Genomic DNA, 14,447 nt, shown 5'->3' with positions numbered 1-14,447 from the left:
TAGTGTAAGGGAGTTTCTACCTTCCCATGCTATCTCCATTAAATGATGATCATAACATCTAACGTTTATAAAGTGCTTACTATGTGCCAGACACTGCTAAAAAGCCCACTATGTGTCAGATACGGCTATGTGCCCACTATGTTCCGGACACTGCTAAGTGCCTACTATGTGCCAATCACAGATAAGTTACAAACTTTTCTCCTTTGATCCTTATAACGACTGTGGCAGGCAGGTATTATAATTATCGTACCATCACCACTTCAGGATCAAACTATGCTTTGATTTCTTGCCATCAGCCCATCATAACTGGAGGTCTGAGGTTGAGTTTTGAACGAATGGCCCCTGTTGCAGCAACGGCCTTGGGCCACTGACCTGCAGCTGAGCCGTCTGAGTCTGCAGGACTGTGTTGTGCTCCTGCAGGAAGGCGCTTTGCTTCTGAAGTGTCAGGACCTGGTTACTAAAGGTCATGTTCTGGGTTTCCAAATGCTTGAGCTGTTCCTTGAGCAGCTGCTTCTCTGCATGAAGGGCGGCATTCTAGAGCAAACCACACACGATCAGTTATTAATGTGATTAGACGACAGGTAAAAAAAAAACCCTATGGGACTGTCTTCTGTATAATGCATCTCTTAGTAATATTATATTCTAATCAGACTGAAGAGGAGACATTATGAGGCTCACTTTGGAACATCTCCAAATCATGTAATAACAAAAACAACAATAAGAGGCAAAGAAGAAATAGGAGGTTGAGAATAGAGGGAAGAGAAGAAGAAATTAGTATTAAAAATAACTTTAGAAGAGGAAATCAGGCCAGAAATGTCAGCTCTATTCTTCTGGTGTGTTTTAACAAGCAGTATTGAAATCTCTACCAGGCTTGTGTATTGAGTGTCCAATGAAAGGCAGAACAGGGTCTAGAAAATCCATGCAAAGAATAAAGAAAGTATTCCCATATAGAGATGGAAGCAGAATAGAACTGGGAAGAGGAACCAAGGTTCAAGTCTACAAAGACTTACGTTCCTTTCCAATTCTATGGCTCTGTCCTTGACTTTCAACAGCTCCATAGTAGCATCTCGGCCAGTCTCCCAGTTCTCTTTGACCTGGTGGTTGAGGGCTACTTTCCCCACTGGATGTTTACAAGAATTCTGCAACTGTTTTCCTTCTTCCTGACTCTGCCTGAGTACTTCATATTCTTTCTTCATCTGGAGGGATAATAAGCAAAAATAGACTTTAGAAAGAAATATTTAGGGAAATGTTTTTTTCATGACTGCACTGTATGACCTTTATCAAATTGCTCGGTCTCTCAATCAAATAGGAGGGAAGGGAGGAAAGGATTTGGAACTCAAAATTGCACAAAAAAAGGTTTAAAATGGTTTTACATGTAATTGGAAAAATATAATTTTAAAAATGAAAAAGATGGAAATACATGGGTGAATCCAAGTAAAGTGTAGAGATTGGGAATAATCACCCTATCCACTGTGGATTTCTGAGGCACAGTTAAGTGAGATGTAGGAAACATTCAATAATCAAATCCTGCAACTATAAACTTGGTAATTCTCTTATAATTTTCCCCCTCAAAATATACAACATAGAGAAGATCATTCAAGGGGAGGCTAATTAGTGCAGGAGAGAGAATGTCAGGTCTGGAGCAAGAAGATCTGCGTTCAAATCCAGCCTTGAAATTTACTATAGTGGTATGATACTGGGCAAATCTCTTAATCTTCAGTTTCCTCATCTGTAAAATGAGCTGGAAAAGGAAATGGTAAATGCTCCAGTACCTTTTGCCAAGAAAACCCCATACAGAGTCATAAAGAGTAAGAGGTAAAGAAATAACAACAAATCCTTCACCTCACATTCAGAGCCTCACCATTTTTAGTTCATTTTGTAGTTGATGATTTAAATTAACAGTCCCCTCCATTTGGGCCTGCAAGAATACAATCTTATCTTCTTTCATGGCTAGTGTTGTTCTGAGGGCTGATTCATTTCTGTTCTCCAATAGCTTATATTTTCTGAAATCAGAGGATACAATAACATTACATCCTGCCTCACTCTTAATTTATAAAGTAAGTTCAATAGGAAAAATTCTCTCTCAGTCTTTCCTCCCCTCCCCTGTCCCTTTCTATTGCCACTTACCCCCAATCTCACAATTACCTATGCTTCCTTCCTCCCACTGTTCAGTTTCTTTGCCTGTACTCGGTCCACGTGAAACAAAGGAAGGTCTAAAACTCATGTTGCTGAGCTCCACCTAAGGTGATGTAAGGGAGGTGCATAATGACCACTCCAATCTTGCTTCAGAGCCTGGACAAAACACTCAACCTGTTGGAGCCTCAGTTTCCTCAGCTCTAAAATGAGGAGCACAGACTTTATCTTCTCTGAGGTCCATTGTCCATTCCCCACTCTATATCTGTGACCCTATTTATATGTGACTACTCGCTTTATTACAGTTACAATTACAATTCTTATAATCATTACAATTCTAATCTCTTTGGCTCAATTTCCTAATCTGTAAAAATAGCTGGTCTCAGGACAGAGTCCTGGACATGCAATCAGGAAGACCTAAATTCAAATCATGGTGTGTGAACCCGAGCAAGTCACATTAATTATCTAGGACAAATATTCCTTATCTATAAGATGGAAGAAAAACAAGTATTTATTAAGCCCCTGAGCTACAAATTATTTCATTTGATCACCACAACAACCTTAGAAGGTAACAATAAAAATAATAATTACTAACCCTTATTATTGCACTTAGCATGTGCCAGGCACTCTGGTAAAAATAATTATAATCTCATTTGATATTCACAATAACCCAGGAGGGTAATAATAACAGCTAATACTTACTATGTGCTAGGCACTCTGCTAAGTGCTTTATAATTATTATCTCATTTGAATTTCACAACCACCCTGGGAGGTAGGTACTAGTGATTATTATCATGTTTTATAGTTGAGGAAACTGAGACAGATGGAGATTTTAAGTGACTTGTCCAGGATCACATAGCAAATAAATAGCTGAAGCTAAATTTGAATCAGGTGTTCCTTATTGTGGATCTAGGACTCTATCCACGACAAAACCTACTACTCCTAAAATGAGAAGGACTGGACTTCACAGCAGCTCTAGACCCACGACTCTATACCCAAGTTACAATTCTAGTTAAATTATAATTCTTGACCCGGCCAAGATATTAAGTCACCTTTCGAGTAAGATTATTTTGATAGTTACTGTTGCAGGGTGGCTAAGTCATAAAACTGTCACACCAGTAGTTAAGCAGAGATTTTAACGGGTATTTAAAATTCTAGGCTATTTATTTCTGGGCTCACTTGGAAGGCCTTCAAGACAGGAGGTGCTGTTTTCATGAAATAGGCTGGTGGAAACTTCTGACTTCATCACCAGAGTTCCCATTTCTATAGCCCCACAGCAAACCCAGCGACAAGAGCCTTGCTCACTTTATAAACACATGCCCTACAAATCAAAACACAGGGAAAACAACCATGCTGGGCAAATTCTGTGCGACAGATATATTAAGCTTCAGACTAAACAGCAGAGGAAGCCGTTAGGGGAGTTAATTTCCTCACTTGTCATCATTGCTGTTATCATCCTCCTGCAGGAGGCCTTTGTTCAATCCAACTTTTTCCAGTTCTTGGCTCAGCTTGTCCCGTTCACTGGACAACTGCTGGCTCTTCAGTTTCTCAAGGACCAGATCCTGCAATAACAACATTCGCATCATTAACCAAGTAACATAAGACACAAAGCAAGACCGGAGATTTACCTATTAATCCATTGTAATTCTAACACACACAAACACAGGTCAATTTCTCAAATTGAGACAGATTTGGATCTTCTACACTGGCTTAACAAATAAAAGATAAAAAATAATACTGCCCCATATTCCCTCCTACTTCCCCCTCCACCCTGAATTATAGGCTAAAAAAAAAGGAAAGGGGGATTTTTTTCCATTAGTACCTTCTGATCCTGTATCAACAATTTTGACTCAAGTTAAGTCAAAACTTCCTTTTTGTACAAAAAAAAAGAGTGGACTTCAGGAGGCCACCTTTCAATGCAGGTCTTACTGAGGTCAACATAAAGGTGGTTTGAACTTGAATATTTATGAACTTGAACTTCTGTTCAGGCCCACCTAAATTAGATGACCTCTTTGGTCTCATTTAGCTCAAGTCTATGATCAAGATAACCTGGTGATATTTACTAAACTACAAGCTCTGTGAGGGCAAGGATTCTATCTTATTCACTCTATAACATACTGCTATTATTGCTGTTGTTCAGTCATATTTAACTTATTGTGATTCCAGTTGGCATTTTTTGTTCCTGGCAAAGATGGAGTGGCTTGCCATTTCCTTCTCCAGCTTCAGATGAGGAGGCAAACAGGGTTAAGTGACTTGCCCAGAATTGCATAGCTAATAAATGTCTGAGGCTGACTTTGAACTCAGGAAGAAAAATTTTCCTGACACCAAGTCCAGTATGCACCTAATATGTATTTTGAATGAATAAATGGATTTTTTATTATATGATTATTATTTATTATAAATTATCTCATTCAATAAATGCCATGTTTACATTGTTACTATTATCAAAATTATTAACAATGTGAATATTAACTGCTCGTTTCTCTACATAAAATCTCATAAAGGCTGTGTTAATCACAGCATTTCTGTGATGCAGATCACATGGTTAATGTCATCCCCATTTTAACAATGAAGTTCAGAATCAGTGACTTGTCAATGACCACAAGTAGTAATTTAAAGTACTGGGGCTTAAACCTGAATCCAGGTTTCTGAATTTCCCTATCATTCATTTATTCAATCAGGAAGCATTAGGTACCTACAATAGGCAGAATAATATGCTAGACACTACAAGAAATATAAAATTTAGACAGGACCTCTGCCGCTGCATGGAGCTTCCAACCTAGTACCACATTATCTATGTTATGGTATTCTCCTTTGTTAATCAGCCAAAAAAAGATTTTATGCTAATCCTTCTAACTACAAATCTATAATCCTAATTTGCTTGTAATTCTTCAAACTTAGGTGTTGAACTTGATTCTAAGCTAAGGATGCCTGAACTACTTCATCTTCTGACACAAAAAAATCACAAAAGCATCTACAAACCTAAAAGGTTAAACAGCCTTTTCTTGGATTTCTCAACTGCAGGAGAAAACAGAGCCCAGCACTTGAGATTTCTATTATATGCAAGCACTGTCTTTAGAGCAGTCCAACGTCTTCCCCAAAAGATGAGAGATGAAATAAAATGGTGATCCAGCACCAATAGGAAGCATGTCCAATGACTTACCTCTCTTAGTGTTGTGAGGGTTCTCATGTGTATGGTGACTTGCTTGGTAAGATCCTTATTGTCCTTTTCTAATTCTTTCAGCTTATTGGAGGAGTCCTTACACCGAGAAATTTCTTTTTCTAGTGTTTTATTTTCTTTTTCGGCAGCTGCTAATTTCACGACATTATCATCCAAAATGGCATCCTTGAGCTCTACCTGTTGCCACAAGCGCTTCGTCTCCTTCTCCAGCATTTTTTTATCTTTCTCCAACTGGGACACTTCCTGCTCTAGCATCTTCTTCTCCTTTTCAAAGCGTTCTAGCTGCTTGTTTGTCATCCTAAGCTCTTCCAGATTCCGGTGCAAGGTCTGGTTTTGCGTTTCTACTTCCTCAAGTTCCTTCTCAAGCTCCTGAGTCTTCCTGCTGCTGGATTCCAGAATCTGCTGCAGCCTCAGGTTCTCAGCATTTAGACCCTGGTAACTGAGCTCGAGTCTCTCTGACTTCTTGCTCAGGGCTTTCAGCAGCTCTATCGTTTTCTGGAGTTCTTCCTTCTCCTTCTCTAGCTCCTTGTTCTCAATTTCAATCTGGGCCATTTTGGCACTCGTGAACTTCATCGTCTCAAGCATCTTCCGCAGCTCCAAGTTCTCTTCATTAAGCTGTTTGTTGTCATGCTCCAAACCCTCCAGGCGTACAGAGACGTTCTGTAAGGTATCCAGCGACTTCCTCAGCTTCCTGTTCTCCAGCTCCAGACCCCCATTTTCATTCTCCAGGGTTTCGACTTTCTCTGTAACCATTTTCATGGACGTCATTTTCTGAGTCAACTTTTCATTCTCTCTTTCTAGCCGGTGAAGTTCCTTCTCCATCGATTCCACCCGTTCTACCTTTTCTTTGACATGCTCAAAATCCTTGTGCAGCTGCTTCTTTTCAAATTCAGTCTTATTGAGTTTGCTGCTCATCTCTGTAATGGTTTCGTGCAGAGATTTGTTTTCTCTTTCAATGTCTTTTACTCGAGCCTCGTTACTGACCTGAGATCTTTCCCTTAAGGACCAAACTAGTTGATTAAGATGATCTTTTTCTTGTTCAAGGTCCTTTATCTATATAAAAACACAATAACAAAAAAGGGATAATCCAAGAGATTAGTCAGCTAACAGTAAGCAGTTACATAGCTCTTTTAGATTTCCAAAGTGCTTTACAATTATTACCTCATTTGATCCTCACATTAATCCCGGGGAGGTAGATGCTATGATCCTCTCCATTTTGCAAAAGAGGAGACTGAGATGGAGTGAAGTGACTTGTTCTGGGTCACCCACCTTCTAAGTGTTTGAGTCTGGATTTGAACTCGAGTTTTCCTCACCCCAGGTCCATCATTTTCTCTCCAATGCACCATTTAGCCACCTCACATTAAGTAGGATGACAGATCTGGGGCCCAAAGGGATCTTCAATCCATCAAATCTCTTTCTCATTTTACAGATGGGGAAACTTAGGGAAAGTGATTTACCCATGGTCATACAGATATAGTATGATTTGATGTAGAAATATGTTTGGAAGCATAGCAAATGTTTAATTTATATTGGATTATTTGCTGTCTGGAGGGGGAGGGAGAAAAATCTGGAACATAAGTTTTTGCAAGTATTTATTAGTTTCAACAGCTTTTTTGAAAAATTTAATAATAATTTCTAATTTTTCAAACACAAAGATACTTTCAATAGCTTTTATTTTAAAAAATTTTAATAATAGCTTTTTAATTTTTCAAAATACATACAAAGATAGTTTTCAATATTCACCCTTGCAAAACCTTGTGTTCCAATTTTTTCTCCCTCTCTTACCCCCAAATCCCTTTTCCTAGATAACAAGTCATCCAATATAGATTAAACATGTAAATTCTTCTAAACATATTTCTACATGTATCATGCTACACAAGAAAAAACAGATCAAAAGTGAAAAAATGAGAAAGAAAAAAACAAGCAAGCAAACAATGACAACAAAAAAAGGTGAAAATACCATGCTGTGATCCACCTTTGGTCTCCATCGTTCTCGCTCTAGATGAAAATAGTTCTTTCTATTAGAGATCTATTGGAATTGGCCTTAATCACCTCATTGTTGAGAAGAGCCAAGTCCTTCATAGTTGATCATCATATAATCTTGTTGTTACTATGTACAATGTTCTTTTGGTTCTACTCATTTCACTTAGCATCATTCATGTAAGTCTCTCCAGGCTTTTCTGAAATTATTCTCTTTGCATATATTTTTAAAAATAAAATTCTATTTATTTATTTATTTTTAAAAATATGATCTGAACTTAAATTTAAGTTGAAATTAAATGTCCTAGAATTCAGTAGTGATGGAACATCAAACACCCAAACTAAACTCTAATTTACTCTTTAAGACTGGAGGAATTCTTAACCTGGGATCTGTGAAGCTATTCTTTTTACTTAATTCTAACTATATGAAACAATGGTTTCCTTTGTCGATCAACATTTAATAAGTACCTACATGCAAGGTACTGTGCTAAGCAGTGGTCATTACTTTGTCCCATAGTATACTTTATAATACCATGTATTTTATTTTATGTAATTAAAAACATTACTGGGACATTAGGTGGGGACAATCTTTCCCAAAGGAGTTCAAGACATAAGAAAAAGTCAAGTTCCTTTGCAATAAGGTAATGTATATACTTAAAGAAAGGCAAACTGAGAAAATTATGGTGGCACAGTAGATAAAGAAATGAACCTGAAATAAGGAAGCTTTGTGTTTGAAAACAAACTTGGACATTTAACTAGCTCTGTGACCCTGAACAAACTGCTTAACTGCCATATGCCTCAGTTTCCACAAATGTAAAATGTAAATAATAGCAACTATCTCCTACAGGTATATGAAAAATATTTGTAAAATGCTTTGCAAACCTTAAGTCATTATATAAATGCAGCCAATGATGACAACGATGATATAATAAATACTTTTTCTTCTGAAAATCTAACAGTTGAGAAAAGGGTCTTACCACCACAGCCCCTGTAAATAATCTAGAAAATTGCTAAAATTGTCCACCGGATTTTGAGAAGCCACAGGTGAAAATATCATGGTATTAAAGAGAAACTGATTAATTTTAGACATGAGGGTTGTACCTGTCTTTCCTTATCTGCCTTCTGCGTCTCCATGTCACTCTGAAGCTGTTCCTTCTCTTTGATCAGCTCCTCACTGAGGGTCTCCAGATCCTGGTTGCTCTGTTTCTCTCTTTCAAGCTGAGTTTGTAACTTTTCAATCTTTAGCAAAGTCAAAAAGCAAAAGAAAAGAGAAAAGAGAGTCATTATTTTAAAATATTCCATGTTTATCATATGTTGGATTACTTGCTATCTAGGGCAAAGAGTGAGAAGAAGAAGGGGAAATTTGGAACACAAGGTTTTGCAAGAATCAATGTTGAAAAATGATCCATGCACATGTTTTGAAAATAAAAGGCTTTAGTAAAAAAAAATTTCCAGGAGACCAAAAACCTAAGCAATTTTCCTTTCCAGATCAGTATCACAACGATGCTTCCTAATGAGACCAGAGGACTGCTAGATGTTGCGGTAGACAAAATGCCAGACCTGGAGTGAGCAAGACTCATTTTTCTCAGTTCAAATCCTGCCTCAGAAACTTACTAGCTGTGTGACTCTCAGCAAGTCACTGAATATTGTTTGCCTTAGTTTCATCATCCATAAAATGATCTGAAGAAAAAAATGACAAACCACACAAGTATCTTTGCCAAGAAAACCCTCAAATGAGGTTATTGAAAACAACTGAACAGCAAAGAGATCACCCTGTGAACTCCCTGAATTTTTCCTGGAAACTAGGTGAATACAGAGAATAGAGCAGTGGCCTATCATCAGTCAGGAAGACCTGATTTCAGACTACCTCCGACATTTCCCACCTCTGTGATTCTGGCCAAATCACTCAACTTCTTTTTGCCTCAGTTTCCTTAACTGTAAAATAAGGATAACCTCCTAGGGCAACTGTGAGAATCAAATGATATTAATATCGCAAAGTGATAATCATATAATAAGTGCTTATTACCTTTCTCCCCATATAGACTGCATTTATAGAGTACATGTTATCATCATCTAATTCTTCCATATCATCATTATTATTGTGGACATTTATGTAAAAATGAGAACATACAAATCACTTTAGGTATGTCATTGTGCTCTACCCTTACGGCAATCTATGAAAGGTAATCAGGAAAGGTAATATCAAATAATGTGACCATAGGCAAGTCACTTAACCACACATCTGCAAAATGATAATAAAAATAGCACCCAGTTTACAGGGGTATTGTAAGGATCAAATGAGAAAAAATATATAAAGTATTACACAAACCATTAAGAGCTAGTGGAAGCTCTGATAAAGGACTTGATGGAAATTATCATAGGGCAGCATGATTACACCTGATTAGGTATTACACTGATGAATCCTGGAATGTTTCTAGTTTTAAAGAAAAGAAAATGGGTAGTGGAAAAGGTCCACTCTTTTCACCAGGCTGTGAAAAGCATTTGTGACACACACAAATAGTTAAGTACTTTAATCTGTATTATCTGTGCTTATTCTATATGGCCATCAAGTGAAGAAGTGAAAGCAATGAGAATCAGATTTTGGCTTAATGTAAAGAGAGATTCAGAACTGAAAAGAACATCCCTTAAGAAATCTAACATTGCCCACTTTCTTCATTCTTATAAAATTATAATTATATGTATATAGTTATAATTATAAAACAGGATTCAAACTCAGCTATTCCTCCCTCCAATCTAACATTCTATCTTGTAAATAACCTCATCTCTCAGTAATTTGTAAATTAAAACTGTCCAAAAATGGAACAGGCTGCCTCCGGGGATGGTGAGTTAATGGAGATCTTCCAAGTGAAGGCTGGGCAATTACTTGCCTGGGATGCTAGAGATGTATTTCTGACTTTGAGAATCTACAATTCTTTCATTCCATCCAGACTAACTCAGGCTTCCTTTACCTAAGGGAGGGCAAGCCCTCCTCAATGGCCTTACTCAATTTCTCAAACTTCTGAGGTCCATGCTCTCTAGATGGCTAAAGGATGAAAAGGATGTTCCCATAGGTTTTTAACCTCTGCATCCCTCTCTCCAGGTAAACTTCTGATGGTCTTATCACTCCCTAATTCTTTCTGAACCTCCCAGGAATTATTACACTTTGCGGTTGAAGAACCAAAGGCCAAGGGCAGCCGATGCTATTTCCTCCCTTTTCAGTCTTTCTATTTCAGGTTTAAAATGTGATTTCATCAGTGATCAGACTTCCACATTGCCGTTGGTGGCTTTTGCCTTTCCCCTCACCCCACCTCCTGCCTCCCCACCCTTTTATGGTCCAGGGCCAGAGTCCAAATTCTGCTGTGTAGGCCACAAAGTCTCAGAAAGATCTGCTTTTGTTTCTGGTAATGAAAGTGCTGGCTGTTCTCCTCAACTTCTTAGGAAAAATTAATTTCTGCTACATTGGCCAATGCCATTCCATTATAATATGAGATTTTTGGTTTTCCTTAAATCATCTTCTCTGTCTAGATCGTAGTATCTGACTTTAAGTTCCCAGAGGCTACTAATGATAAAAGAAAAACCCTCACATTAATATACCTAAAAGTTTCATTTATCTTTTAAAAACTGTCACTCTATCCAATCATACCCTGGCAGCTTGTAACTCGTGAGCCCTGAGTTAGGAGGCCGTCTAGCACTTCATGCTGGGGGTAAGACTCCCCTGCTAACGTAAGTGGGACCCACCCCACTGCAGCCCAATATCTTCTCCAGGTCTAAGCTAGTCACTCATTGGGTTAAGCTCTCCCCTACCTGAGAGATGTTATATTTACAATCAGATCAAAAGCTGGATGACGTGTTTTATCCAAAAGTGAAGTAGGCAACACAGAAGAGAAAGGAATTTGAACACCAGGATGATATAATGTTAAAATATATATTAAATCCATTATATGTATACATATTTATACAGTTATCTTGATGCAAAAGAAAAAATCAGATCAAGAAGGAAAAAAAAACTAAGAAAACAAAATGACAGCAAACAACAGAAAGAGTGAAAATGCTATGTTATAGTCCACCTTCAAGAACCTAAGTATTAAGAAAAAAATTAGGTCAGTCAACAATTAAATTAATGGAACAATAAGCATCAGATAAGGGTGTTTCCGGCCTGGAGAGGCCAAAGTTCACCTTCAATTTCCTCATATGTAAAATTAGAATATGATAACAGCTCTTGTACAGGGTAATTTTGAGGACCAAAAGAGATGATGTTTGTTAAACATTTTATGAACCTTAAAATGCTACATAAATCTGAGCTATCATCAGCTTTTAAGACAATAACTTATTTACACACTGATCTTAAGCAGAGGTTTCTAAATTTTTTTGTCTCTCTGACCCATTTGGCACTTGGGTCAAGTCCACAGAACCCTTCTCAAAATTATGTTTTTAAATAAGAAATTCAATTTAATAAACTTAAAAATAATAAAGCTTTAAAATAAAATACATAGCATTACAAATGAAACCAATTATAATGAAAAAGTTCTCAAAGTATTTTGTAAAATCAAGTTCATGGACCCCAGGCCAAGAAGTCCTGCTTTACAGTTGACAAAGCAGTTTTCATATAGATCATCTCACCTATGTTCTAGAAAAACTCTTGAGACAGGTACCAGAATTGTCACAGTGGAAAGGAAGGGAATAAAGTGCCTTTTCCCTATGAATTCTGCCAAGGCCTGATGGCTTTTCTTTAACACTTTTTCCCCCTCTTTGACAATTAAAAAAGCCAGATGGAACTCTAACAGAAAGTAGAAAATGGAAGGGGAGGCCCCTCTAGGAAAGGGAAAAACCAAAGAATAAGAAGGCTCTTCAGCCAGCAATGAATGCCAGTTCCTGTTTGTACAGGCAGGAAGGACTGTTTGGAGGGTGGCATATGAGGGCAGTAAAAAGAACAATGGGAAACTAGAGGGGAAAAAAGCATTTCCTGAAACCTACAGGGAGGACAATATGAAATCACCTCTATATACTAGGATTACGTTCCAGTCTTTCAATTAACATTCAATTAACAGCTCTATGGGACTCCCTGGAACCTTATAATCCTCGTCTTTCTAAATGTCAAATCTTCCTTATCTGGAGCAAGGCTGGAATGCTTTCTTAATCCAGTCATTTCCTCTAATGGATTCACATGGACCCACAAAACAAGCCCAATAATTGTGTATTCTTAGCTTTTTATCAGAAGATATAAGCAACAGATGAAGGGGGGTTTTCCTCTAGAACTGAAAAGAAAAACTTCTGGTCAGCTGAAACTTTATGCAAATGGACAAATGGGTAGTAGAAATGGGAATGGAGGAAAAAAATTTTTTAAATAAAAATAAAGGCGGGCAGTTAGTTGGTGCAGTGGATAAAGCACCAACCCTGAAGTCTGGAGGTCAGTCAAATCTGACCTAGACACTTAATACTGCCTAGCTGTGTGACCCTGGGCAAGTCACTTAACCCTAATTGCCTCAGCAAATAAATAAATGAAATAAAAATAAGAATAAAGAAATGGGAATGGGAGTGGGGAGACTGCATCCCAGATAGGAAAAAACATACTTAGGATGAGCACAAGAATAAAATGATCAATTGGAATTTATTATCATAAAATATCATTATTATTAATCACCCTGATAATTAGCACATACACATCACTTTTAAGGTTGCAAAATACTTTACATATATTACCTCATTTTATCTTCATATCAACCCAGGGAAGTAGGTGCTATAATTATTCCCATTTTACAGATGAGGACACTGAGATAAAGAGAAGTTAAACAACATGCCTGGGGTCCCAAAAATAATGTTTTACACCAGATTTGAAATCAGGTTTTCCTGACTGCTAGTTTAGTACTCTATTCAGCTCCTGCTGGTTCTACATATCAGCACTGTACTAGGTACCAGAGACACACAAAGACTATAAAATGAAATCGTACTTGCCCTCAAGAAGCTTATATTCTATAAAAGGAGACCATACACATATGTGTAGGCATATAAAATATTTACACACAAATTATAAGGTATTTTAACTTATGATAAACTCTAGCATCCAGGGAAGCATCAAAAACAAAACAAAACAAAAACACAAAAACCTTCACATAAAAAGTTAAATGAAAATAAAAATGCTAAGACTTGAAAGAAAGACGCACATTCTAAGTAAAGGAGACAGGCAAAATGTGGAAGAAAAATGAGAGAAGAATGTAAGAGTTAAAAAGCCTCTGGGAGCAAGGAATGCAGTTCAAGGCATGTGGGAGGACCTGAGGGATGAGAGGTTCCGAGAAGCAGGCGAGTCCTACATGGAGATGGGGCTTAGCCCCAGGAGGGATGTCTGGCCCCAGGCACCTGATCTCCCTCCTTAGTGCTCTCAAAGCCTAGCACGCCTCCCTCCCTCTTCTTGGGCCAATCCGGTTATGCTGGGTTCCTAGAGGACCTCCCCCTTCCCCCGGAACCTTATGGGGGTATAAATATGTGCTATCTATGAATAAAGTTCTCTTCTGGTTCACTCCTACCTCCTGGTGGTCTGTCTCTGGGGGATCCGGGTTGGTGCCCGAAGATGGCTAAGTGTGGCCTAGCTGTGCCGTCGAGGGCCGGGCATTAAGAGTAGCTCAAAGGGGAGTTACCACGTTAGAGTAGTCCGTAGGGGCGGAACAAGTGGCGCCCAACGTGGGGCAATTTTGGCTAGGACCTCCCCTTGTAGCAGGCCTACAGGAGGGAAGAGAGACAAAACTCTGCTCTAGAGGGAGTAGAAAGTTAGGAAAATGGGACATTTGTTGTGAGGGTCCCAGACCAGGAGGTACCAGGGAAAGAAGCTTATAGAATAGTGAAGCAAGCAGGATTGGAAATGGATTTTTAAAAGTGGGAGGCAGTAGGTAGTCAGATGGCTTCCTATGATAAGGAAACTCCGGGAGCCATCCCGGAATGGCATCAAGTGATTGGGGGCATTGTAAGAGGTACAAGTCTCAATCCATTAAAAGTAAATAATGAAGTGCACACGGAGAGTCATAAAACAAATGAGGGTTGCAAACTGGCACTCACTGGGACCAGCTGTGCCCATAAAATGGAAGTCAGCTGGGGGAAAGAATCAGGAAATAAACAGGAAGACAAGGAGGTGGCTGTGACGTGAAAGAAGGAAGAGGTAGTG

The 14,447-nt window shown here is 38.3% G+C and overlaps 1 protein-coding gene across 1 annotated transcript in view; it reads right to left on the bottom strand.

Moving 5' to 3' along the window:
- Positions 1 to 14,447, bottom strand: part of CCDC88C (coiled-coil domain containing 88C) — a 223,535-nt gene that overhangs the window by 58,669 nt on the left and 150,419 nt on the right. Inside the window, exons 14-19 of the mRNA XM_051977393.1 lie at positions 8,396 to 8,533; positions 5,297 to 6,367; positions 3,568 to 3,695; positions 1,862 to 2,003; positions 1,011 to 1,196; positions 373 to 534 (exon numbers count right to left, since the gene is read on the bottom strand). Coding sequence (XP_051833353.1) covers positions 373 to 534; positions 1,011 to 1,196; positions 1,862 to 2,003; positions 3,568 to 3,695; positions 5,297 to 6,367; positions 8,396 to 8,533 — 1,827 coding nt within the window. The remainder of the gene's footprint in view (positions 1 to 372; positions 535 to 1,010; positions 1,197 to 1,861; positions 2,004 to 3,567; positions 3,696 to 5,296; positions 6,368 to 8,395; positions 8,534 to 14,447) is intronic.

The sequence above is a fragment of the Antechinus flavipes genome, chromosome 2 (assembly GCF_016432865.1).
Source record: "Antechinus flavipes isolate AdamAnt ecotype Samford, QLD, Australia chromosome 2, AdamAnt_v2, whole genome shotgun sequence".
In the NCBI taxonomy this organism is placed as follows: Eukaryota; Metazoa; Chordata; class Mammalia; order Dasyuromorphia; family Dasyuridae; genus Antechinus; species Antechinus flavipes.
This window is presented reverse-complemented; position numbering and strand designations above follow the sequence as displayed.